The 25,796-nt window shown below is 52.1% G+C and overlaps 2 protein-coding genes across 12 annotated transcripts; both read right to left on the reverse strand.

The window, feature by feature from the left end:
- Window positions 1–10: 10 nt before the first annotated feature.
- Window positions 11–1,000, reverse strand: ERAS (ES cell expressed Ras). Its single transcript, XM_014790993.2, has one exon. It carries the CDS (start codon window positions 998–1,000, stop codon window positions 299–301), a length of 702 nt encoding a protein of 233 aa, XP_014646479.2. The 3' UTR covers window positions 11–298.
- HDAC6 (histone deacetylase 6) lies at window positions 960–25,796 on the reverse strand. Of its 11 annotated transcripts, none has more exons than XM_087426537.1 (29): window positions 25,632–25,796; window positions 24,469–24,591; window positions 24,256–24,384; window positions 24,033–24,121; window positions 21,107–21,191; window positions 20,969–21,009; window positions 20,141–20,237; window positions 19,900–19,997; window positions 18,810–18,914; window positions 18,616–18,684; window positions 13,973–14,099; window positions 13,808–13,873; window positions 13,656–13,715; window positions 13,488–13,577; window positions 13,106–13,212; window positions 12,949–13,016; window positions 12,540–12,705; window positions 12,323–12,451; window positions 11,995–12,163; window positions 11,553–11,686; window positions 10,952–11,020; window positions 10,645–10,837; window positions 9,063–9,212; window positions 7,484–7,658; window positions 6,291–7,372; window positions 6,097–6,207; window positions 5,818–5,964; window positions 5,593–5,721; window positions 5,288–5,380 (listed from the first exon to the last, which is right to left on the reverse strand). In XM_087426537.1, exons 2-29 carry the CDS (start codon window positions 24,559–24,561, stop codon window positions 5,309–5,311), a joined length of 4,050 nt encoding a protein of 1,349 aa, XP_087282663.1. In that variant the 5' UTR covers window positions 24,562–24,591; window positions 25,632–25,796; the 3' UTR covers window positions 5,288–5,308. The 11 variants fall into 11 exon arrangements, with proteins under 11 accessions (XP_087282667.1, XP_087282663.1, XP_087282665.1 ...); XM_087426539.1 differs by lacking the exon at window positions 25,632–25,796 and adding an exon at window positions 25,504–25,602; XM_087426534.1 differs by lacking the exon at window positions 25,632–25,796 and adding an exon at window positions 25,323–25,437 and having other exon boundaries at window positions 24,331–24,381.

Raw genomic sequence — 25,796 nt, forward strand, 5'->3', positions numbered from 1 at the left:
CCCACCCACATTAACACTTGTCATGGAGGCAGCTTTGAAACCTGAAAACACCATTTATTTAATTTTGCACAAAATCTCTCAATTTGACATAACATAACCAACACCACGTCCCAAACATAACCAACACCACGTCCCACATTGACAAAAAGCCCATCACCGAATGAAAACTTCCCTGAGAGGGATCCATCTATCCTAGTACACCAACAGTGTCCCAAACAGCTAGTTGTGCCATTCGTCTCATGTTAAGGAACCACCACCCTGGCCTGGGGGAGGGTCCACTTTTCTTTGACCAAACCCCTCAGGCCACACAGCAGCCACAGTGGCACTTGGCCTTTTGGTGCCGGGCCTTCACCCCCCTTGGCCGTGCCATGGCCTCCTTTGCCATGGCCTCCTGGACCCTTTGGATCTCATGGATGAGCAGGGTAAAGGCCTCCTCTACACCTTGCCGTGTTTTGGCTGAGGTCTCCACGAAGGGGGCCCCCCAGCTCTTCGCGAGGGCTGCAGCAGCTGCACGAGCATCTCCGGAGGTGGTCACGAGGTCACACTTGTTGCCCACAAGGACGAGGGGCCGAGTGTGGTGAGGGCCCCAGGTGGCCCGCATCTGCTGCAGCTGGGTTAGAGACGAAGGGTCATCAAGGGCGAAGACACCCAGCACACCATCCCCAACAGCCACACACTGGTCACGCAGGGCCTTATGAATGGGCTGCCCTGCCGTGTCCAGCACATTCAGAATGCAGCTCCCTTGGCCCAGGGCCATCTCCTTCCAGTAGGAATCCTGGATCGTGGGGTCATAGTCTTCTACGAAGCACTCGTGGTTCAGCTGGATGGTCAGCGCACTCTTGCCCACGCCGCTCGCACCCACCACCACCGCCTTGTACTCGGGCAGCTGCTTGCCAACAGCCCTGGGGGGGGTCTGAGCCCTGTGGCTCTTCTCCTGGGAGCTAAGGCTCCACGTGCCCAGGCCCAGATCAAACTTGCTAGGCTTTGTTGGCTGCGCCATGGCCCCAGCAGGCAAGCTCAGGGAAGAGATGGAGACAGCAGGCCCTGCAAGGGGGAAGAGAAGAAAGACAATGGGGCCGGGGGGGGGGGGGGGCGGAATGGGGGGAGGTTAGGCGAGACCATTTGGGGGCAACGGGACAGCCGGGTGTCATTGAATCAACATTTATTGAGTGCCTAGTGTGTGCTAATCACCTTCTGATATGCTATCTGCATTATTTATGCTGTTTATTCTGTCACTCTCATTCCCTTCTACGACATAAACTCTGCAAAGGCAGGATTTTTAAACAGCTTTACTGAGATATAATTTATATACCATAAAGTTGGCCTAGTGTACAATTCAATGTTTTTTTTTAGCATATTCACAGAGTTGTGCAACCATCACCATAATCTAATTTTAGAACATTTTCTTCACCCCAAAAGAACCCCCCGCCCACTAGCGGTCCCTCCACGTTCTGGAGGGAGGGCAGGGAATCTGTCGGTTTTGATTTCGGATTGTATCTCGGTTGAACCCCAGCCCAGCACAGGGCCTGTCACATTGTGTGCTGAGCAACATTCCTGCCCCCAGGGAGTTTATGTTCCAAAAGGGGGAGATAACAAATGAAACAAATAAGCAAATTGAGGTCTCTTAGCCATTATCATTTGAATCTAGTCTTTATTACTTACTCAACATACAGCTATTGAGAACCTATTGTGTGGAAAGGACATAAAGGCGGGGAAAGAAGTGGATAACAAACTCTGGCCCTCAGGAACAGGATATTCTAGTCAGGAAGACAGACAACAACAAGGATAAATCAGTAAAATATATTTCCACAATAGGTGGTAAGCACGCAGAAGGTGCTTTGTTAATGTTAGGCATTTTTATTATAATTTAATTTTCATTCATCAATTCGAGAATCTTCCTGCATGCCAGGCATTGTAATGGGTGTAGGGATGGGGGGGTGGGGAGTGAGGGGTGGGAAGTGTGGGGGTGGGGATATGGCAGTGAACAAAATAGACTGAAGTTCCTGCCCTTGAGGGGATTAGATTCTGGAAGTAAGAGATAAAAAACAAGATAAGCAAGTAAATGATCATGCAGTTACAGAGGATGGGCACACAGCAGGTGCTCAGTGTGAGCTATTAATAGAAAATCACCATTAATTCATTCAATACACATCCTGGTCTTAGTTCAGTGTGTGGTCTCAGGAAATGCATCATAATGGCCGCTACCACAAGTCTCCCTGGAAACCCGGGAGCAGAGGCAGTTTGGGGGCAGTGGTGGGTTCGAGGTGTCCATGGGGGGTTCTGTTGAGTTTGGGATATGGCGGTCAGGGGTGGGGGGTGGGGCAAGGTCCCAGATGGAGATCCAGGTATGGGGCCCTCTGCCCAGAGAAATCCCTGAAAATAGTTATCGGATGTGCTCACCCTGAAGGAAGGGGGCCATGATGAGGAGAGAGGTAAGCAGAGGACAGAGCTCTAGGGGTCCCCAAACTCTTGGGGGACAGGAAGAGGGAGAAGATCTAGCTGTGAGGGCAAACTGAGGGCAGGGGGTGAGGGCGGAAGCAGTGAGGAGGCCACTGCAGTAGTTCAGGCCACTGATGGCGGTGGGCATGGAGAGGAGAAGACCGAGTCTCGGATTCTCGTGTATTCTGAAGGTAGAACTAACTGACAGGATTTGCTGAGAGAGTAAAAGGCGGGGGAGGGGGCAAGGATGACTCCTAAGTTTTGGGCCTGGGCCGCTGGAGACCTGAGGGTGCCATGACCTGAGGTAGGGGACGTGTGAGAAGGGCTCTTCCCTCTTGGCAAAGGTCACCATGACTATGATAATGACCATAAGAGCAGTAGGTAGCGCTTAACACGGGCCAGATGACCCACCTGACAGGCCCACACAACCTTCCTGACCCCCTGGGCTATCATCCCCAGGCCACCTGATCAATGAGGAGCAGCAAGGGGCAGAGCAGTGAGGTCACACAGCCACGAGAGATCAGCAAAGAGGTCTCACCCTTCTCCTCAAGTAATACCGAACCACTTGCTGTGGAAAGTGCTATCGGAGCGCCATCAGAGGGTCCTTGAGTCCCTGAGACACCCTCCCCACTCCCCAGCTCCCCCAGCAATCCCCCCACCCGGCTTCAGGCTGCCTGGAGCACGTCGCCTGTGTTGGTCTCACTGACCTAGGGAGGTGAGCACAGACTCGGGGGAGCGGGAGGGGACAGGGGCGGACCACCCCCAAAGTGAGCGCTTACAATACCCCTCTCTGGGCTGCCCCGGACAACCTCACCGTGTCACACTTCCCTTGACCAAGCCAGGTGAGGTGTAAAGCTTGGGGGGGGGAGGGGTGACCCCCGAGTCTCACCCGAAAACTGTGCCCCTGCACCCAGTCCGGACAATCTCGCCCAGTTCTTTCTGAGGGGGACGGAGTGGGGAAGGGAAGACCCCACTCCCCAGTCTTGGTCCCGCAGCCCCGCTTCCCGCCCGGCGCGGACACTCTCACCCAGCTCTGTCTCCACAAAGCCGGCAGAGTGAGGGGCTGGGAGGGGCTGGCGGGCCCCTGAGAATGGGAGGCGGTAGGGGAAGGGGCCCCTCCAAACCGACCTCGGCCGCATCCCCAAACTCTACGTGGAAAGCCCTCCCAGGTCGGGGCTGGGGGCCCGGCCGGCCCGCTCACCTCTGTCCGGGGAAAGGCAGTTGCGCTGGGACCCGAACCCGCCGCAGCTCTGACAGGACCGACAGAGGAGATGCTCCCAACCGGCCCCAGCGGTGGGGGAAGGGGAGGGAGGACGCATGCGCACAGAGGCCCGCCCTCAAGCCCCTCCGGCGCACCCCCGCCTCCCGTCCCCCCGCCCGCCGGCCCGCCCAGGCGTGAGTGCAGGGTCAGGCCCAGCCGACGAGTGCGCACGAAGGAGGTGTTCTTGGGGTGCACGAAGGAGGTGTTCTTGGGGTGCGCTGCACGCGTCCAGACCTCCCTGTGTGCCCTGAGTCCTGCCGCACCCCTCCCTTACCTTGCCCCCATCTGGGATGTGACTGAGTGTTTTTAGTGTGTGGAGGGTGTCAGATTTTTGACCTGAGTGGCCAGACTTTGGGACATGTTTTGTGAGGGCCTCTTTGAAGCCATGGAGCCTGTGCTGCCTCAAGCAGGCCTTTTGGTAGCCTGGGATAGGGTTGTATCTGGTCCTGAAGGGAAAGAGTTGCAGGAGAAGGGTTACTCTGCTAGGGTAGTAAGAACCTGATTTGAGGTGTGTGTGTGTCAAATTAAAACATTTCCCAGACTCCCTTGCAGCTATGGCAGTCATGTGACACCGTTGGACCAATGAGATGTAAGCAGGAATTATTGAGTGGGGCATCCATCCAAAATGCTCCTTAAAAGGGAGATGACTGAGCTGGCTGCAGACCCCTTCCCTTCTCCATTCCCCTTCTTCTTGACTGGGTGAGGCTCTGGTGGTCATCTTGGGGTCATAAAGTGGCCTTGAAGAAAAGTCCAGAAAACCTCAGCCCTGACTCCTTTGAGTTGCCAAAGCAATTCTCGTTATGTGGGAGAAATAAAACCCCCAAATGATCCTCCAATTCCTCACCCCTTGTCAATGGTAGGCACTCCTTCCCCCAGGAAGCTACCTATGAGGACCAAATCTGAGTCTGTTAAACCTGGACCTCCCCCTCACCAATCAAGACAAAAGACAGATAGGGAGACTGAGGCTTCGTGAGGATACTTCCTGATAGTTTTGCCTTCTCAGCCCAGGGTGTAGCTGGGACCAGCTGTGAGGTCCCTATTTCTAAGGCAGGCACTCATTTTCTCACAGACTCCACTATTTAATCTATAGTGGAGCCAGTCAAGCTGCCTGCTCTATTTCCAATTAGGTTTTTAAGCACTGGATGGGCAGGGGGTTGACCTGATAAAGATCCATGCCCTCATCCCTTCATTCATTACTTGTCATCCCTGTTGGCCAGGGGTATGGGGTTCTCCACCCATGCAAAATTAGAAGGCTCTCTCCAGGTTTTGTAACAGCTTGTACTTTATTACATACGCAACCCCGCCATACCTGCCAGTCGATCCCCCCTCTCTCCAAAGTACCTCTTGCGGCCACTGAGCTGCCCCCGTCCTTCTGGGGCAGAGTAGATGGAGTCCCTTGAGCAGGCAGTGGGCAGGGGGAGATCTACAACTGATGATCACAGCCCTCTTATAAGTATTTACACTTAAATCAGCACGCTTGGGGAGTTGTAGAGGGTCCCAGGATGGGATGGAGTGAGGCTGCCCCACATCCAACGTACAGCTTGGAATGAACTAGGGCCAGTCTATCCTGGACCTCAGACGGTGGAGAAGAGGAGCACATTATGGGATTTAGTGTGAGTGGGGGGGCATGCCCTCCCCAAACTTATTCTGGTGGGCCACGTTCTTCGCCTCTAGGAGAGCCTGAAGAGGAGGCAAGAGAGGGTAGGTAAGAGAGAGTGAGGACCCCTCTACCTCAGCCAGGAGGCTGCCCCCAATCCAGCTCTCAACCACCCTGTCTCCTGGACTATCCCACATGCAGAAGGGTCTCCATTCTCCCCTTACCCAATCATAGAAGGTATGTGTGTATGGGGGGGGTGAACGTGCATGCATTAGAGGGTCTGCCCAGGGCCCACCTGGTGGTGAACATAGGCCTGACAGTAGTAACACCAGGTAGACAGGTCGACGTAGCTGAGGACCAGCGGGTGTCCCGAGCCTTTGTGGTGTTGGAGCATATGGGCATTGATGTAACGACCACAGTAGACCTGAGGTTGGGGAATGAGTGTTGGGCAGGGATCAGCACCCATCTGCGGTTTACTCCTGGGCCAACTTCCACCCCATCCCCTTCCTCTGCAGCATACCTGATAGCAAGACAGACACACCCAGTTCTCCTGGAGTGCTCCACAGTCCTGACAAGGTTGGGTCACGTCCAGGCCTGCTTCAGGTATGGGGCTTACTGCCACCAAATGCGGACACCAGGGCAGTGGTGTCACGGCATAAAACATGGCCTGGGGTGGGTGAAACTGAGTAAGCTAGGGACTCCAACTCCCCATTATATGTTCCTACATCACATGCTTCTACCTAGAGGTACAAATGGGCAAGAGAAGGAAGCCACAGTCCCAGCCCCTCCCTGAGCTCACCTGGTCAGTAACCCCAAAGCTCTGCATCAGCACTGAATCATCCATGTCCTGACCTCCAGCTGCCTCTCCTAGTAGTCTCTCCTCTTCAGGGATCTGAGATACTGGTGCCTCCTGGACACACAGAGGCAAGAGATGTATCTGAAAGGCCCAATTCTTGCCCCTTCTTCCCCCTACCTGGGCGTGGTGGGCATTACCTGAGCCTCGTTGTCTAGTTCCAAGGTCCTGAGATTCCCAATCAGCTTACTAGGGGATATCTGGGGTGTCGCTCCTTCCACAGGTGAGGCTGGGGAAGTCTGGTTGTCAGTGTATGAGGCTGGAGGAATTTGGATCAGCTCAGCTCCCCTGACAGCCTCTGAGGTGGTCTGATCCAGCGTGGCTCCCCCTCTGGCTGCTCCCAAGGTGGTCTGGTCCAGCATGGCTCCCCCCGTGGCTATCTCTGAGCTGGTCTCGTCCAGCGTAGCTCCTCCTGTGGTTGCTCCCAAGGTGGTCTGGTCCAGCATGGCTCCCCTCATGGCTATCTCTGAGGTGGCCTGGTCTAGCTTGGCTCCCACCATGGCTATCTCTGAGGTGGTCTGGTCCAGCGTGGCTCCCCCTGTGGCTGCCTCTGAGGTGGTCTGGTCTAGTGTGGCTCCTCCTGTGGCAGCCTCTGAGGTGGTCTGGGCCAGCATGGCTCCTTCTGAGGTGGTCTGGTCCAGCATGGCTTCCCCTGTGGCTGTCTCTGAGGTGGTCTGGCCCAGCGTGCCTTCCTTGGTGGCTATCTCTGAGGTGGTCTGGTCCAGCGTGGCTTCCCCTATGGCTGTCTCTGAGGTGGTCTGGTCCAGCGTGCCTTCCTTGGTGGCTGTCTCTGAGGTGCTCTGGTCCAGTGTGGCTTCCCCTGTGGCTGTCTCTGAGGTGGTCTGGTCCAGCGTGCCTTTTCCCATGGCTGTCTCTGAAGTGGTCTGGTCCAGCGTGGCTTCCCCCGTGGCTGTCTCTGAGGTGGTCTGGTCCAGCGTGCCTTTCCCTGTGGCTGTCTCTGAGATGGTCTGGCCCAGTGTGGCTTTCCCTGTGGCTGCCTCCAAGGACTTGTCCTGAGTGAGCTCCACCATAGCTGTCTCTGACTTTGTCTCTCCTGGAGTAGACTCTTCAACAGATGATACTGAGGTGGCCTTCTCTGTGCCTGCATCCAGAATGTTCCCTTCTGATGTGGTCATCTCCTTGGCTGACCCAGGATTGGCTGGTTGGGGTGCCTTCTTGGTGATTGACTTAGAACTGGAGGGTCCCTCCTTGTCTTCAACCTCTGGAACCATGGGAGGGAGATCCTTGATTGTGGGTACTATCCCCTCTCCTGCCTCTAATCCCTGCCCTCCCCGGAGCCCCTCATTGTCCTCAATTCCCCATGCCTACTCACTTGTGATCCGTAAGCTGCGCCAATATCTGCGATGGACTTGGATGGTCTCAGTGATGGAGGCCAGGGCCCCTGCCAGTGGGGGCCGTGGCAGGGTCAGGAGGGGTGGTGGGTCCCCAAGGAGGGAGCGGGTGCAGGCAGCCATGGACTCCGAGATGGATGTCAGGTTATAGCCGCCCTTTGTTAAGGAAAAGGGGAGGCAAAGGCATGAGGGGGATCCTCTGGGAATTTGGGAGGCAAGATGTTTTGCCTCCCAATCCCCCTTCGGGGCCCTGCAAGTCTGGAGGGTGGGTACTGGGGACAAGTGAGTAGAACCCACATCTGTCAGATGGGCAGCACCCATTGTATGAAGGGGTTGTTAAGAGAGATAAATTGTGATGTGTAGCGCAAGATAATAACAGTAACAACAATACTGACGGTAACATTAATAACAGCTGACATTCATTAAGTGCTTGCTGTGTGCCAGATCCTATTCTAAGCACTTTATGTATAGTAATTCACTTACTCCTCACAACCACGTTTGCTCAATCTGTACAGGAACCTGTCTTCACAGTATGGAAACCCCTGGCTGCACCTACACAGAAGACCCTGCCCCGACCTGGTACAGGAACAACTGGTCTCTCCCTCTACATGAACCGCTGTCCTGACCTGGTACCGGTCACACTCTTTCTCACACTCTATTGGAACCCCAGATTCTGCTCTTTTTACAGATAGGAAAAGGAGGCTCAGAGTGGTTGGGCGACTGTCTGAGGTCATAACAGCTGGGAAGAGGTGGCACTGGGGTTGGAACCTGGGCCATCTGATGAAAGAGTCCATGTTCTTAACCACCACGCTGCCCCACCCCAAGCAGTCCTGGGCACACTGTGGGACTTTTTCCCAGCCCATTAATCTCACTGTAACTTATTGTTACATCTGTAAAGTAGTAAAAATAACAGCACGTAAGCTTGCTGAGAGGGCTAAACTAGTGTATGAATAACACATAATAATAGTAAGCTACAGAGCTCATACGGTGCTTACCATATGCAGGCACTCTCCCATGGTTAGCCAGTCTTATCTTACAGATGAGGAAACTGAGGCATGGGGGCGGGGGCACTGAGTAATTTACAAAAGGTCAGTGAATTTACTTTGTCTCAGGAACTTGTTGGAGGCAGTTCAAGGAGTGGTAAAAGCATAGACTCTAGAGCCAAGCTGCCTGGGTTTTCAAGCCCTGGCTCTACCATTATTAAATGTGTGACCTCGGGCTAGTCACTACACCTCCCTGTGCCTCAGTTTCCCTGATCTTAAAAGAGGAAAATGATGAGGTCAGCAGACTACCTCAGAAGGCTGCTTTGTCAAGTAAACGAATTAATAATCCATATAAAGTGCCAAGAAGAGTGTTTTGCACATAGTGAGCACTCAATTAAAGTTGTTAATGCTGGTGTTATTATTAATGGCCAGTATGTGCCAACAATCCCAGGTGGGGACAGTCAAAGGAGATTTTAAGAAATTGCCCCAAGTGTCGCAGGCAGCCAGCAGAAAGGGCGGGACTTCGGGTCTTCCAAACCACCCTCCCCACCATGGGAAGAGGGCCCGAGAGAGTTACCTCCAGGATTAGGATAATGCGGCCATTGGCAAGGCCCATCAGCAAGTGGGTGAGGTGGGCATAGCCCTCAGGCGACACCTGGCAGCCCCCCAGCGGGTCACCCCGTGCAGCGTCAAAGCCAGCTGAGACTAGCACCAGTTCTGGGTTAAACTAAGGCAAGGGGAGAAAAGACACATGGGCATGAGGATGGGGGCCTGGGTAGGCAGTATGTGAGGGAGACCCAGAGACATGGAGACAAGGATAAATGAAGATATGAAGACGTAACTCAGAGAGATGGAGACATGGGACCTGGAGACCAGGAGACACAAGAAGAGCCCTAAAAATAGAAAGGGGAGGATATGGAGACACAAGACAGCAAAACTCAGAGACACAGAGACATGGAGACAGACCGACAGAGATGTAAACATACCAGACACGGACTTAAGAGACATGAGACACAGAGACATTTCTAGAAATGGATGGATGGGGATACGAAGCAGAGTCATGAGACAACATATGAGACACAGAGACATGAGATGTGGCGACTCAGATGTCAAGAGATGGTGACATGGGACACGTGTACAATGCAAGTGCCACACACAGAAGATGGTCACATATAGCCACACGTACCCACACACAATCAGACAGTACCATACAGACCAGACTACACATTGTACTAGTCACACACACATACACAGTTTCTCACAGAGGGGACGGTAACACACAGCCACCCCTGCACAGACACAATCACACACATGCCATCATCACACAGTCACATACACACTGTTGTGCCCACAGGAGGTGGTTGCCTGCACACACAGTCACACATTTACCTACACACAGAAGGTAGTCACAGCCACCGTGTATAGTCAGACACACGTACACATCTGAACATGCATACCTGCACGGAGATCACAGAGATGGTGCTCCCATTCATCTGTCCTCAGAGTCAGTCACACACATACAATCCACCATACACACATGCAATGTACACACAGAGAAGGTGGTCACCTACACCCACTCATGCAGAGTCAGGCAAATATATACAGGCCACCCCCATCCAGAGAGAGACACACAAACAGCAATGGCAGACAGAGAGGTGACTGTCACACATAGCCTCCCACATGCAGAAAGTCACCACCGGCTATCACAGAGAGCAACATGCAGTGACATATAGTATTAAACCCATCACACACAGAAATAGTAGTGACAAATAGCCACCTGTGCAGTGTCTCACACACATACTCAAATCCCTCCCCGTGTTGCACACTCAGTTCCACAGAGACAGCACTCACACGGGGCCACTATCACACACAGACAGGCACTGATGATGGTGTATGCACAGGACACATATACAACCAGGCACAGGCAGACCACCCCTGCACACCCAGAAGTCCCTCACAGTTACACACAAGGAAGGCAGTCACGTATAGCCACTGTACACAGTCAGACATATGCAAAGGCCATCACCGAGTCACATCCCCCCCACAGCCGTCACTACAGCCACCCACAGGCCATCTCACAGGATCAGTCACCCGGAAGTCAGACACATGCACACCCGCTGCCACCCACACAGTCGTGTCACATACATCCTGAGCCATACCTCGTAAGCAATGGGAAGCACCAGGCGATGCCAAGCAGCCAAGTAATCAGCGTCACCCATGCGGGGCCCATTCCAGGTCACGTTGACAGTGAAGCCTGTGCCTGCAGCCCGGCCCATCTGGCTGCTGGTGCCCTCATCCCCCATGGGAAAGAAGGTGCCATGATCATAGCGGTGCAGGGAAATGTACAGCACACTGCCAGGGATGGGGTGGGAAGGGGGGCCATGGCTGGTTAGCAGCCTCTGGCACCCCAAGGCATGGCCTGCCCACCTCCCTGACCATACTCTGCCCCCTGCCCCAGCCTCTCACCTGGGGTCCTCCTCAAATATGTGCTGAGTTCCATTACCGTGATGGACGTCCCAGTCCACAATCAGGATCCTGGGGAGGGGACAGCTCCTCAGTTACCTGGGACACTAGTTCCCTGGGAGAGGACAGGGGCTAGACCCCTGGGGTCTGTCTGCAGGACCCTGGGTCCCTGGGGAAAGTGCTAGGTGGCAGGCTTGTGGGTCCTATCAGAGTAAGGATGAAAGCCAGAGCCTGGGTCCTGAGAGCTTCACTGTGGGCCCCAGCAATTTCTCAGGGCTGGACCCGGGCCCTGTGTGGGTAAGTGTCAGGGACTGGATCCTAGATCTTTGGAAGTAAGCACCTGGGGTCTTGGCCCTAGGTTCTGTCAGGATAGCCATCAGGGGCCAGAAATGCTGAGGGGGACCCTGGATCCTGTTTTATAAGCACCTGGGTGCCACAACCTGGGGATCCTATCTGAGTAAGCACTGAGAAGCTAGATCCTTGGTCTTTTTCTGGGGAAGTGCTGAGCAATTGGACCCTTGGGTGTTTCTGGGTAAGTCCTAGAGACTGCACCATGGGGCCTGCTGAGTAAGCACTGGGCTGGCAGGCCCCAGGGAGCCCTTACCGCAGCGCATGCCCACTGATGGTCTGGGCATGGCGAGCAGCCACAGCTACAGAGTTGAAAAAGCAGAAACCACAAGCGGCATCCTGCTCTGCGTGGTGTCCCGGGGGACGCACCACAGCAATACCATTCAAAACCTGGAGGAGGAGTAGGGAGCGAAGATTAGACCACTCACCCTCATGGCTTTCCCTCCCCTTTCTGCTCTTCCCTCTCTCCTGCCTCTTCCACTACTCCACCAGCTGCTAGGGGCCCCCAGCCCTGAAGCCCCCATGCCCATGGCTGCACTTCCCAGTGAGCAAGGCCTCAGGTGAGCTGGGGCTCCCCCCTGCTGTGGACTCCTCTCCATGCCACCTTTCCGCAGGCCCTGCCCAACTCTCTCAGAGCCGCCTCTGTCCATCCCCCCAGGACCTCTTCTCCGGAGCCCCCCACCCCAAAGTGGATGCACCTCTCCCGCCAGCACAGCCTCCACTAGGCGGCACACAGCGCCAGTGGCCAGCTGCGCGCAGGTGAAGGTGCTGGGGCAGATGTAGATGGAGTCAAAGTTGGCGCCCTCACGGTGCAGCTCCCGGGTTTTCATCTTCTCCGTGGCCCGGAGACGACCCACGTACTCAGCACTGGAGGCACAGACAGGGCACCGGGGACAGTCAGGCGGTTCTGTCCCCTCCCGTGTCCCACGGCAGCTCCAGGTACTGGGGAGGGAGAGCCCAGGCTCCAGTGCCCAGGGCGGCATGTGTGCACTGAGGCCCAATCCCACCCCAGGCATGGGGTCTGACCTGTGGCACGTGAGCAGCTCAGCATCTGTGGCGGGACGTGCGGGCAGGGTGAGGCAGCGCTCGGCAAGGCCCAGCTCCTCCAGACGGCGCATGATACGTGAGATGCGCTGAGGCATCTCGGGGTGGTGGCTAGGAGTGGGAAACCAGAGGCAGGGCTTAGTGCCTGAGGAGGGGGAGGGACCGCCCTGCCACTGAGCCTGGCCCTCTGACTGCATACCTGTCCCACAAGTTGTAGTGACCCATCATCCGTTGGTCGTAGACCAGCCCTGTGCGAGCCTGCAGCACCGGCCACGTCAGGACTGGGAGTGCAGGGGGCTGCCCTGGTTCCTCCTCTTTCTCCTCCACATTGTCCCCCTCCACATCGTCCTCCTCCACGGTCTCAACTGCAAAGGGAGGCCACATTCACCCTACTCCCCCACCCTGAATCCCCATAATACTCTGGAACTCAGTTTACCGGAAGGTAAAAAGGAGTAGGAGGCCTGAAACCAGAGCCCAGTGAGAGAGAGGGCCTGACCCTCCCCCACCAAGGCAGCCCAGGAAAGTCAAAGAGGAGAGTCTGGAAGACAGTCTCCCCCACAGCTCATTCCAGGCTCGACCCCCCACCAAGCCCACTTCCTGCCTCCTACCTGATCTCACAAGGACCTCCCAGAAGGGCTCCAGGGCTTCCAGAGTGCAGGAGAGTGATGCCTGAGCACTGGAAGGCAGAAGAGGGGAAAATGTGATCAAATGGCCCCTGGGAAGGCAGTGAGGGTCCCGCTTCTCCCCTCCTCCACCTGGGCTCACCTCGGGCAGGGGGCACCAGGGGATTCCAGCATGGGGCAAGGGTCTCCCAGAAGGGTGTGGAGCGAAGCGCTGACACCCTCAGCCAGGGAGCGGAGGTTGTAGCCACCCTGGGAGAAGGAGTGTAAGGGGGGTCAGGAAAGAACCAGCCGTTATCAGGGAACAGTAATAATAATAATACTAGAGTGCTGTGTTATGAGGTGATCACTACTATTATTATGCCCACTTTACAGAAGGACAGCAGAGGCACAAGGAAGTTCAGTGACTTAGGTGAGGTTGTCCAGGTAGTAAGTGGAAATGCTGGGACAGGAACTCCTGCTGGACTTGAAAGCTTTATTCTTACGTCCTCCAGGATCCATAGGCTGAGACGAAGTGAGTCACTCACCTCCAGAGACAGGATCAACTTGCCTCCTGCCAGACCCATGAGCAGGTGGGTTAGCTGGGCAAACCCTGCTGGAGTGGCAGCCATCTCGCCCTGGGGGGACGTGGAGGGTCAGTGTGGGTCTGGGTAGCCCCCTCCTGCCCGCCTGCCATCCCAGGGAGCCTGCCTTACCTTGGGGTCCCCTTGGAGGGCATCAAATCCAGCAGCCACCAGGACCAGCTGGGGCTGGAACTGAGCGGGGAAGGGACTACATGAGGCCACATGCCCTTACGGCCCATCCCTTGACATCGCCCCTGCCCCAACACACCCCAGACCCCCAGGACCTCCAAGGCGACTGGCAGCAGGATGTGCAGGAAAGCAGCAATGTAGTCAGCATCTCGCATCCCCACCTGTAGAGAGAGAGGCAGGATGGGGACATTCTGCCCTCTGCCCCAAACCGGCTGAAGCGGGGGGCTCACTTTAGGGGCAAAGAGTGGGCAGACACTGACCTGGTTCCAAGGCACATTGATGGTGTATCCCTGGCCTTGGCCAAAACCTGTGGTGGACCAGTCAGAGGTCTTAAGGTGGGGCCAGAATCGACCCTGTTCATAGCGGTGGATGGAGAAATAGAGGACACTGGGGGCAGAGAAAAAAAGAGGTCGGGGGGTTGAGTCAATCCTGCAGACACCCCTAACCCAGAGTTACCACAGTTGACTCAACCCCTCATCCATTCTCTTACTATTTTCCCCATTAATTCTTTAATTCATACATTCATTCATTCTTCCATTAATTTACCCTTCTATTCAGCTGCTAATTTATTCATCCTCCTATTCATTAATTTTTCTATTTATTTATTCATTACCTCACTCACTCATTAATTTGATCTCTTACCAGAACTCCTCCCTTGGCACACACTGCTGCCCCACCCGGTTCCAGCTCTGAGACACTGAGAGCTATTGGGTCTATCTCAGCCCTCGAGGACCCCTGACTCTGTGGAGGACTCTAGATCATGCCTGTCCACCCACCTGCCCCTGTGACCAAGGTGGTAACAGCAGAACAAACCCACAGGGAGCATGGGGCTCTTAGTTGGCAGGAGCCAGCTAAGGCTGAAAAGAGCATCAGGCCAGGCTGGGGAGCTTGGTGTTTTCCCTGAAGGAAGTGGGGAGACTCAGGGGAAGACTCAGTGGGAAGGTCAGGACGGGTGGGACTTGGTTGTGTGTGTGGAGCAGCAGTTGGGTGCTGGCTGGGGCTCCATGAGGCCAGTGAAGGGGCAATTCCTTCTTCTCAAGACCTTACAGGCCACCTCTACTACTTCTATTCTAGAGGTGAGAAACTGAGCACTCAGAGCAGTGAGGGGGACTGATACACAGAGCAGATACTGAAAAGACACGACGGTACATGTTCTGAAAGAAAGCCCGGCAGGAGGCTGTGGCAGGGCTTAATTCTGACTGAGGCAATCAAAATGAATAATCTCTCATCCATCTATCTGTTCATCCACCCCCTGCCTTGTTCTAGAAAGGCTTTAAGGCAGCATTCTTTTCTTTTTTTAGGGAAATCCAAGAAATAGTGGTAAGCCTTGAATCTAGACAGACTTAATAGTCACATTTTAATAAATGGTGACCATGTAGTTGTGAAATTGAATGCAACTGGTATAAAAGGATTTTTGAAATTGAATAAAAATATCTTGAAATTGGGGAATGAAATGCATGTGAAAGCTCTGGTCTTCAGTAGATGGGGGATGATTGTTTTACTTTTGACTCTGATAGATAAATACACAGTAGAACATAAAGATTATCATCAGGAAGAAGAAAGGAAAAAAGAAAAGATTTGAAGAAAGCTCATCTCACAAGAGAGCCACCGAAGTCAACAAACAAAAGAACTAACACTCAAGGAAACTGAGTTTATAAAACAAACAGAAGGCGATTTTAAAATAAGTTTCACTGACTTCCAGTGAAAGGATGATGGACTGAAAGCACAGATCTACCTTCTCGCTCTCCTACGATCCCAGTCAAAAGACAGTAAAGGAATTGTCAACAAGCATCAACCCAGAAAGACCGAGAATGAGAGAAAGGATGTCAGACAATAAGAGACTTCAACAAATCTCTGGAAAGTAGTCTTTGAGGTTCCAGGGGCCCCAGGGGGCCCTCTCCCACACTGAGCAGGTCGGGGAGGGCACCTAAGATGACCTAAGGTTTCGCTTCTGAAGAAATCAAGCACAGATCCACGTCATACACAGATCCAACAAAATCAATTCTGAATAGCTAATTCCCTGCATGACCAATTCACTAAATTTACTGGTTTCTTTTAACCACTTAGCTTTAGTTTACCTGTTTCCTTGTCTTCATAATAGTATTTGAAGGACTGACCGATTTGTCTCTACCCCAGGCCCCTGCTGATGGAGTGAAGAGACTGAGAGATTGGGAACTGGGAGACTGAAGGGCATGGATAAATGTTTTTTCATTTGTACCTTCTTATTCATGAGGAAAAATGCAATGAATATATTCACAATTCTTCATATCCATGCACATAGTCAATAATATATCCACAAAAGAACATAGCTATAGCTTCCAATGCATTTATTAAAACAAAAAGAATGATTAATGATATTTAGGAATTCTTGTTAATTTGCTTAGAGATGATACTATGGTTATGCTTTTTTATAAAACATGTCCTATGTCTTAGATATATATTCTGGAATATTTATAGAAGAAATGATATAGTATCTGGGATTAGCTTCAAAATAATACAGAAGGTCAGCAGTGAGGGCAGGTATAGATAAAATGAGATTGGCCAATGAGTTGATAAATGTTGAAGCACTCAATTCAAGAAGCCAGAAATGAACAAAATAAAGAACACAGGAGGAAGAAATTAATGAAGATAAAAACAGAAAAAATAACGAAGTATAAAAAATTAAACAATGAAACAGTGGAGATGGCCAGAAAAGCCAAAAGCTAGATTTGAAAAGATAAGTAAAATTGACAAGCCTTTGGCAAAGCTGAGGGTAAAAAAAGAGATGTCACCCAAAGAAGAGACCCCATTTTTTTTTTTGTGAGGAAGATCAGCCCTGAGCTAACATCCATGCTAATCCTCCTCTTTTTGCTGAAGAAGACTGGCTCTGAGCTAACATCTATTACCAATCCTCCTCCTTTTTTTTCCCCAAAGCCCCAGTAGATAGTTGTATGACATATTTGCACATCCTTCTAGTTGCTGTATGTGGGATGCGGCCTCAGCATGGCCGGACAAGTGGTGCATTGGTGCGCGCCCAGGATCCAAACCCGGGCCGCCAATAGCAGAGCACGCGCACTTAACCACTAAGCCACGGGGCCAGCCCAGAGACCCCATTTTTTCTGGCATTTGGCAGGATCCAATCTAACGCCTGGCTCCTTGTCCACACCCCCTGAAGTTGAGACCTGTCAATGGACATTTCCTGCCCTGGTCCCAGGGAAATGCCTTTCAGGAAACAGACCCACATGCACCACAGCAGAGCAGTCCCAGGACAGCCACCTGCAACAATGCTCATTCTTAGGTATAAATGGCAGAATAAGGATCACTTGGCATTTGAGGAAAACTGAAGAAAACTTAAAGCACTCCCAGTTAGTACTCTACAAAAACAAGATCAGGAATGAGAGGGCATAGAAACAGAGAGGAAGAAAGTGCTTTTGGAGATTAGAAGAATGTCTAAATACATAATTAAACAGAAGGGCTTGAAGGTAAAGTTGAGGAAATCTCCCAGCATACAGAGCAAAAGTAAAAGGAGACAGAAAACCTGAAATAAAAAGTAAGAGACACAGAGGATCAACCCAGGAGGTCTAACATCTGACTAACAGGAAAAGACCAGAGAGAATACAGTAGAAGAAATCATCAAAGATCTAATAGAAGAAAACTTCCAAGGATTTAAGAAAGGCATGAGTCTTCATTCATATAAAATGTCTACCCACGGCTAAGCAGAATGAGGGGGCCAGGGTGAAAGTTCAGAACACCAGGGATAAAAAGAATAACCTAAAACCTTCAGAGAGGAAAACAGATTACTCAGAAAGGAATGACAATCAGACTGACATCAGACATCTGTCAGCAACAATGAATACTGGAAAATAATAAAGCATTGTCTAGAAAACAGCCAACCCAGATAATGGGCCACAGGAGCTCAGGCTCTATGGGGAAAAAGTGGATTTCATGCAGTCGGTTCAATAGACTGGATAAAACTCCTTAGTAGTGTCCCCTACTGACAAGGACTCGCTCAATCACTTTCTGCAGGAAGGGTAAGCTGGTACCACCCTTCTGGAGGGAAGTCTGGCAGTAGATCCCAGACTTGAAAGCATGCTGACTCTCTGACCTAGCAATCCACTATTGGAAATTCATCCTACAGATATACTCAGAGAAGTGTAAAATTATATATTGACCAGACTATTCACTGTAGAACTGTCTGTAATAGCAAAAACTGGGAAGCATCATAAACGTCCGGGGGTTGAATGACCAGAGGTACAGCCATACAATGGAACACTGTACAGCCCTTACAAAGACTGAGGTGGTACCTTTTTGTAGAGGCACTAATGTGGAGAAGTGTCCACAACATGCTGTTAAATGCAAAAAGCAAGTTGCTGAAGGACATGTAGAGGACTGTCCCATTAGGCAGTGAGTTAATAATAATAATGATGATAATGAATATTTATACATCTATAGGAAAAATTCTATAAGGATATAACCTAAACTATCAACGGTTATTTTTCAGGTGATGGGAATCACAGGAGACTGACTGCTTTAGACATTTCTGTATTATTTAATTTTTTTAAACAAAAACTTTGCAGTAGTCATAATCAGAAAAAATAAAGTAGTAATTTGAGGTTCACTCCAGCTCCAGAGTAAATTGATAAACAAGACCTCCAAATATTTGTGGGCTCAAATCTCATCTCTTCCACTTCTTCTCTGTGTGACCCTGTAACTTGTAAGCCTCAGTTTCCCCATCTGTAAAATGGGGAACCCAACAATCCCCGCCTGAGAGTGAAATTAAGAGAGAGCAGACAAGCAGAGAGCAGCACAGAGCCTGGTCCCAATGAATGTGAATGCCTTCCCTTCCCTCCTGGGCCCCTTCTGGCTGGGCCTGTAAGGGGGGGGTGCTGGGAGTCTAGCATCTAGGGTGGCACTTGGGGCATACCTGGGGTCCTGGTCAAAGGTGAACTGTGTTCCTTGACCATGGTGCACATCCCAATCCACGATAAGGACCCTGTGAGCAGGAGAGAGGGGGGGCACTCTGTAAAAGGATCAAGGTACAGCTGGGGAAAGTGCCCAGACCAGAATACCCCACCTCGTGCCATCCCCATCACACCCACTCTGCTGCTTGCTGCTGACCTCTGAATGTCATGCTTCTGTTGAGCGTAGCGGGCAGCCACAGCCACATGGTTGAACATGCAATACCCATCCATAAGACTGTGCTGGGCATGGTGTCCAGGAGGCCTGGGCAGGACAGGGAAGGCCACAGACTGGGGGAGTCCTCCTCTGCAGAGATGGACTCTCCCCTGCTCTCTAATCTTAGACCGCCAACTCCCCCCGACTGCTGATGCCTGCAAATCTGCCAGGAACTGAGTAAATGGGGCCCTCAGACCCTCACCTCCAGTCTACTGCTCTCTCTCCAAAGGAAATTTGATAATGTTCATTAACATTATTAATGCACACACCCTCACACCCAGTCATTCTGCTCCTGGGGACTTAGCCCACAACCTATATAACAAAAAGGGTCAAATAACATGTTTATAAATGTACAATGATATTTGCTGTGGCATTTTTCGGAGACAGCAAATGATTGGGGAGAACGAAAATGCCCAATGGTAGGGGGCTAGTTAACTTACTGTGCATTTGCACAATGGTGTTCTACATGGGTGTAAGCTATACACTGTTAGAGAAAAGCTTTCCAAGATGTATAAATGAAAAATGCATGGTATGGAAGGGAGCATGTCAAGTGCTACCACCATTTGTGGCTAAAAAAGGGGAGGGAGGAGAAAGGCTGTATCCTGTACATTTCATCAATTCTAGGACGCCAACAATGATAAGATGTAGCATGATTTTATATGTCAACAACAAAGCAGAAAATGCTGCTAACTGAATTCTGAGACGCCATTGTTTGTAAGATGCATCTGGATTTCAAGATGCTACAAATATGAAAAATTATGCATCTTAGAGTCAACGAAATATGGTATTTACTCCATCAATAGGCACGGAATGTTTCTGGGAAGACACATGAGTCATTGGTTGAAGTGACTACCTCCAGGAGAGGAAGCAGATGTCTGGGGTACAAGAGTGGAAGGGGGAGACTTTTTCTTATACCCCCGTTTTTACCTTTTGACTCTTGAAGCATGTGAATATACTGTCCATACCAATATATTTTACATTTGAAGGAAGGAATTTTTTAAAATGTAAAAAGACAAATGCTGGTGCATCCTACCTGATGATGGCCATGCCATTCCGGATCTCGGCCCCCAGGACGGCATCTACCAGCCTAAGGACAGAGCCTGAGGCCAGGCAGGCGCAGGTGTATGAGTTCTGGAGAGACAGTGGGGAGGCAGAGAGGGAGTGAGGGAGAGAGCAGCCCTGTCCACTCAGCTGCTTTCCCCAGGTGGGTGGGCACGAGCATGGGGGATCCCAGGATTGCCACCACCCTCTGCCCTCACAGTTCTCATCTATACCGGATGCAGATAAACTGAGTCATAGGTGTCTGCTAGGATGCGGAGTTCCCCCTCATTCATGTACTGGGTTGTCTCCATCAGGTCAATGTATTCTAGGCTGGGGACACAGACGGGGGATGAGATTCAAGGGTCCACTTCCCTCCTTGGCCCTGAACCAGGGCCCTGTCCCCTCCCTAGCTGAGCCCTCCATGCACAGGACTCCTGGACATGTCAGGCTCCCTCAACTGTCAATGTGGGGGAACAGCTGGGATATAGGACACATTCCCTGCTTCTTTCCTAGCCCGATTCATTTCCAGTAATATCCCTTGCCCTCTGCTCTAGCCACACCAAATCCTATCTCCAGGCCTTTGGCCAGACTGTTCCAGCTGTCTGTAACTCCCTTCCCTCAGCCCTCCTCTTCATCTGACTTACTTTTTCTTCTCTTAAAGCTCAGCTCAGATACCCCCTCTGCCAAACTAACTTTCCTTGAGCCACACTGCCCCAGGCCTCTTACTGTGGGTTCCTGCAGCCCCCCCAGGGAAACTCCTTGATTACTCTGCCCACACATCCACCATGTGTTTACACACCAGGTTATAATAACAAGAATAGCTCATCATGGGCTGATGATATGTCAGGTACCATTCTAAGCACCTGACACATACTGAACCCTCCTGAGGAACTTATGTTTACTAGCCCCCATGTTACAGGAGACAACACTGAGATTCAGAGAGGCTCAGCAGCTTGCCCAAGGCCACAGAACCCATGACATTCCTTCCTAAAGCATCTAGCCTGTCCTGCTTGGCCCAGGGCAGCCTCCTCCCCATCCCTACAAGGCTCCCAAGCCTTCACCTGTGAACCAACATCAGCTCCTCCTTTTCAGCGAACCGGGCCTGGGGAGACACAAGGAATAAAGGGCTAAGGCACTGGCCACACCCAGGTCCTGCCAGCTCCTGCCCTCCACCCAGGGTGTTGGCTGGGGGGACTCACCTGAAAGGACACACAGCGGTCCATGAGGCTCTCCTGGATCAGCTGCTCCTTGATGGCATGGAGCCGCTCAGGGCCTTCAGGGAAGCTGGGGTGACAGAGATACAGTCACACACACACATGGATATATATGGGGACACTGGTGAGCACCACATCTGCTCCTGCCACATCTCCATCTACCCTTCCAAGGCTGCTTCCGACAGAAACTTTGGAGGCATCCCTGGTGCTTGCTGGCTCTGTTCTCACAACTTATTCAGAGCCTGCCCCTCTCCTCATCACCTCCCCTGCTGCTACCATACCCTCCTGCCTGGGCTATTGCACTCAGCTCCTCACTGGCCTCCCTGCTTCTGCCCTCACTCTCCCAATGGTCCTTTCTCTGTGCAGAAGCCAGACACTGGTTAAAACCTAAATCGGATCATGTCCCTCCTCTACTCAAAACCTCCTTGTGGCTCTCATCTCATTCAGAGTAAAAGCCAAAGTCCTCCCCATGCCCCAGAAGGCCCTTTACAATCTGCCCCATCACCTCTCTGACCCCATCTCCTACCGCTCTCCCCCTCATTCACTCTGCTTCTCCTACGCTGGTCTCCTCCCTGCTCCTCAATCAAACCAAGTTCTTTTCAGCTAGCTAATCTGCCTGCCTGGAACACTCTTCTCCCAGATGTTTCCACGGCTCACTTCCTCAACTCCTTCAGATCCCTGATCAATTATCAGTGAGGACTTCCGTGACCATCCTATTTAAAACTGAAGAGTCCCCTCCACTGTACTTTCTGCTACTCTCCCTCCCACTTCAGTGTTTCTCCATAGCACTTCTCTTTCTAACACACTATATCATTTCCTTTTTGTCTGTTTACTGTTCCCCCCCTAAAATGTAATCTCCATGAAGGCAGGGGTTTTGTTTGTTTGTTTACTGCCGTGTCCCTAGCTCCTCAGAAGACGGTAGAAATGTATCAATAAATGAAGTCTTTTGCCATCATGAGTCTTCTGTTGGGAGAGAGGAGACAGATACTAAACTGGTAAACACATTAGTATAATAATTAACAAACAATGACATAGGCTAGGAATATCTCAAAGATCAGGTGTGCGGCTGCTGGTGGGAATGCAAACTGGTGCAGCCTCTATGGAAAACAGTATGGAGATTCCTCAAAAAATTAAAAATAGAAATACCTTATGATCCAGCTATCCCACTACTGGGTATCTATCCAACGAACCTGAAATCAACAATCCAAAGAGGCTTATGCACCCCTATGTTCATCGCAGCATTATTCACTGTAGCCAAGACATGGAAGCAACCCAACTGTCCCCCGACTGATGATTGGATAAAGAAGATGTGATATATATATACCATGGAATACTACTCAGCCATTAAATAAGACAAAATCGTCCCATTTGCAACAACATGGATGGATCTGGAAGGTATTATGTTAAGCGAAATAAGCCAAAAAGAGAAAGACAAACAGTGCATGATTTCACTCTTATGTGGAAGATAAACAAACACACGGACAGATAGAACTGTTTGGTGGTTACCTTGGGCTAGGGGGGGTGGGATGGGGGCACAAGGGGTGGAGGGATGCACTTATATGGTGACTGATAAACAATAATGTACAACAAAAATTTCACAATTGGGCCAGCCCTGTGGCATAGCGGTTAAGTGCGTGCACTCCGCTGCTGGCGGCCCGGGTTTGGATCCTGGGCACGCACCGACGCACCGCTTCTCCAGCCATGTTGAGGCTGCGTCCCACATACAGCAACTAGAAGGATGTGCAGCTATGACATACAACTATCTACTGGGGCTTTGGGGGGGAAAAAAAGGAGGAGGATTGGCAATAGATGTTAGCTCAGAGCCGGTCTCCCTCAGCAAAAAGAGAGGACGATTAGCATGGATGTTAGCTCAGGGCTGATCTTCCTCACAAAAAAAAAATTCACAATAAAAAACAAAGATCAGGTGTGCAGGAAGGAGAGTGGCCAGGCAAAGGCCTCTCCGAGAAAGTCTCCTTGAGATGTGAATGTTAACCGGGCAAGGAGAAGGTGGAAAGGAATCTCTGGAAAAGGGATCGGCCAGGGTAAGGACCTGAGATGGGAGAGTGCCTAGCATGTTGGAAGAACAGCAAGGGGACCAGTGTGGGTGAAGTGAAGTGAAGGGAAGGGAAGCAAATGACAGGGAGGACTGGCTGATGAGGTCACCAAGATGATGTGGAGCCAGATCACATGGAACCTTAGAGGCCAGGATGAAGAATTTGGACTTTACCTTCAGGGGAATGGTCTGCCCTTGAAGGATTTTAAGAAAGAAAACATCACATAGTACATATTTTTTTAGGCTGTTGTGTGGAGAACAGACAGCAGGGGTGAGGCTGGAAGCAGGGGACCAGTGAGGAAGCCTTTGCAAGTCTAGGTGAGTGATGGTGATGGTGGCAGTGGAGGTGGTGAGGAGACATCAGATACTGAATACATTTCAAACACAGAGCCCAAAGAATTTCTGATGGATTTCAACATGTGTGAGCAAATAGGAGGTATATTCTTCTGTTTCAGCACAAACGTCCCTTCTTCATGGAAGCCTCTGGGAACCCTGGATGCTAGTTTAGGGTCCTCTATTAAACACTCCCAAATCCTCTGGTCTTAAGTCCTCCTTCATTAAATACCTCACACTGCTGTAGGCTGTTTAATGATCTGCTCTCCCATTCCCCTGTCAGCTCCTTGAGAAGGGACTCCGTCTTGTCTGACATGTTTGTATCACCAACTCCTGGCACACAGTAGGCACTCAATAAATGTTTGTTGGCTAAAGGAAAAGAACCTTTTCAAGCCTGAGCCCCATCTCCCTAAATCACCTGCTTCCAGTCTCTAGGCTAGTGTAAGAAAGGATTAATTCTTGCTAACAGGCTCTAAGCGTGTATATCTGTGTGGTTTGGGGACAGCCTGGAGAAGCCAGCCTCACCTGTCATCCCAGAGGCAGTGAAAATCATTTAGCTGCTCATCGAACACCAAGCCAGTGCCAGACAGTGTCTTGGCCTCAAGGTTCAGATCCTGCAGGGAAAAAAATGGGAGACACCGATGGATTTACACCCTAAGTCAGAGGGAACATCCCATACTGTCCAGGATGGAGAACCTCAGGGTTTTGATGGTCACAGGAGGCTAAATTGCGGCCAGGCCCCTCTCACCAGCCCTTGTAGCCCCATGATTAGGTCTTGCTCGGCTGCTTGGCTGAGCTTCTTCATTCTGCCTTTCTTCTTTACCTCCGCTAGATTGGGGCTGGAGCGGAGTGTGGCACCCTTCTTAACACCTCTCTTCTGCCAAACAGAGAAAAGGGTCAGAGTCCAGTGCACGGCCCACTGCTTCCCCTCTCCCTCATCAGGGCACGTCTGGGGCCTCACCGAGGTGACGCCGGAGTCATGGGGTGGCGAGTGGGGACTGTGCCTACTCCTTCGCTGCCTGGTTGTGGTGGAATCCTGGCCGGTGGAGGTCATGGTCGGGGGGACTTCGCCCCTGACGAGTTTCTGGGGGGTGGGGTGGAGGTGACTGTGAAGGGGCTAGAGTGCCCTGAGGACCCCATATCCCAGCCCATTCCCAGGCCCCGCCCCCTATACCAGTTTCCATCTCTTAGGCTATCCTATGCCCCACCGCCTTCTAAACTCTGCCTCTCTCAAGGCCCTCTTCCTCCACTGAGGTGTCCATTCCACCTGGTCCCGCCCATTCCACTAGGCTCCACCCCTCTAATTCTTTCCCCTTTCAAAGTCTTGCCATTTCACTGAGCAATTAACGCCCAGGCTCAGTCCGTTCTAGGGCCTGTACTTTCCAGCTAATCACGGCCCCTTCCGCTCTACCAAGCCCCATTCCCAGACACTTTCATTCCTCTAAGCCTCGCCCATACCCCACCCCTTCACAAACCTGCCCTTTCCAGTCAATCTCCCGGGATAATCACCCACCCTTTCACTCAGCCAGACCCAGGCCCGGCCGCGACTCCACCCTTAACGATCCACTTAACTCCACCCCTTATCTGGCCGGACCGGCACCTTTCACTTGGCCAGATCCCGCCCCTAACGTTTCAACAAGCCCTACTCCTCAGGGGACTTCCCCTTTCCTTCCAGCAGGCCCCACCCCCTTGCCCAAACCCTACCCCTAACGCGTCACCAAGCCCCTTCAGCCATTTCGGAGCCGCCTCCCGCCAGCCCCCTCCCCCTTCCAGCCCCCGCCGTCGACGCTGACCAATCGCCTCGGCTCCACTTACTGGGCGCAGCCCCTTTCTCAAACTCCGCCCTTGGCTCCCGCCGCCAAATTCCCGGCGACCTGTGGGGCCGCGGGTGCCTGAGGTCCTCTTTTCCATTGGGCCGGGTCTCTCTACTGCCCGCCCTGATCCCGCCCACACCAGTGTTCGTGCCACAGGGCCGTGTCCCTCGTGTGGGCCGCACCTTTCGCGGGCTCACAAACAGCGGGTCAGTACGTCAGCGCGCGACGCGGGCCGTGCTGCGCCTGCGTGAAGCGCGCGCCGGCCGTTCAACGCCGCGCTCAGGCTCAAGCTTGCCCCTCCCCCAACCACCTCAGCTGTTGTCCTGGCTGTTGTGGCCGCCGTCTGTCTGTGCCTGTCCAGCCACCTGAGGAGTCCTCCGGGCCCGCGCCACCTGCCGTGCAATGAGTCAGGAGAGAAAGCAAGCAAGCGGGAGAGTTAGGAAGAGGCGTCTTTTCTCCTCCCCGCGGCTTCCCG

This window comes from Ceratotherium simum, chromosome X (genome assembly GCF_057802395.1).
Source record: "Ceratotherium simum simum isolate JZ-2026a chromosome X, ASM5780239v1, whole genome shotgun sequence".
NCBI lineage: Eukaryota > Metazoa > Chordata > Mammalia > Perissodactyla > Rhinocerotidae > Ceratotherium > Ceratotherium simum.

What these genes read in the sequence shown, in the direction of transcription:
- ERAS (XM_014790993.2), bottom strand. Translation starts at nt 1,000, where the DNA reads ATGGCGCAGCCAACAAAGCCTAGCAAGTTTGATCTGGGCCTGGGCACG.
- HDAC6 (XM_087426543.1), bottom strand. Translation starts at nt 25,418, where the DNA reads ATGGAAAAGAGGACCTCAGGCACCCGCGGCCCCACAGGTCGCCGGGAA. An exon ending in AATGGCATGGCCATCATCAG is followed by an intron (nt 18,915 to 19,899) that starts GTAGGATGCACC and finishes TGTCCTGCCCAG; the next exon opens with GCCTCCTGGACACCATGCCC. An exon ending in GCTTTGGGGTTACTGACCAG is followed by an intron (nt 5,965 to 6,096) that starts GTGAGCTCAGGG and finishes CACCCACCCCAG; the next exon opens with GCCATGTTTTATGCCGTGAC.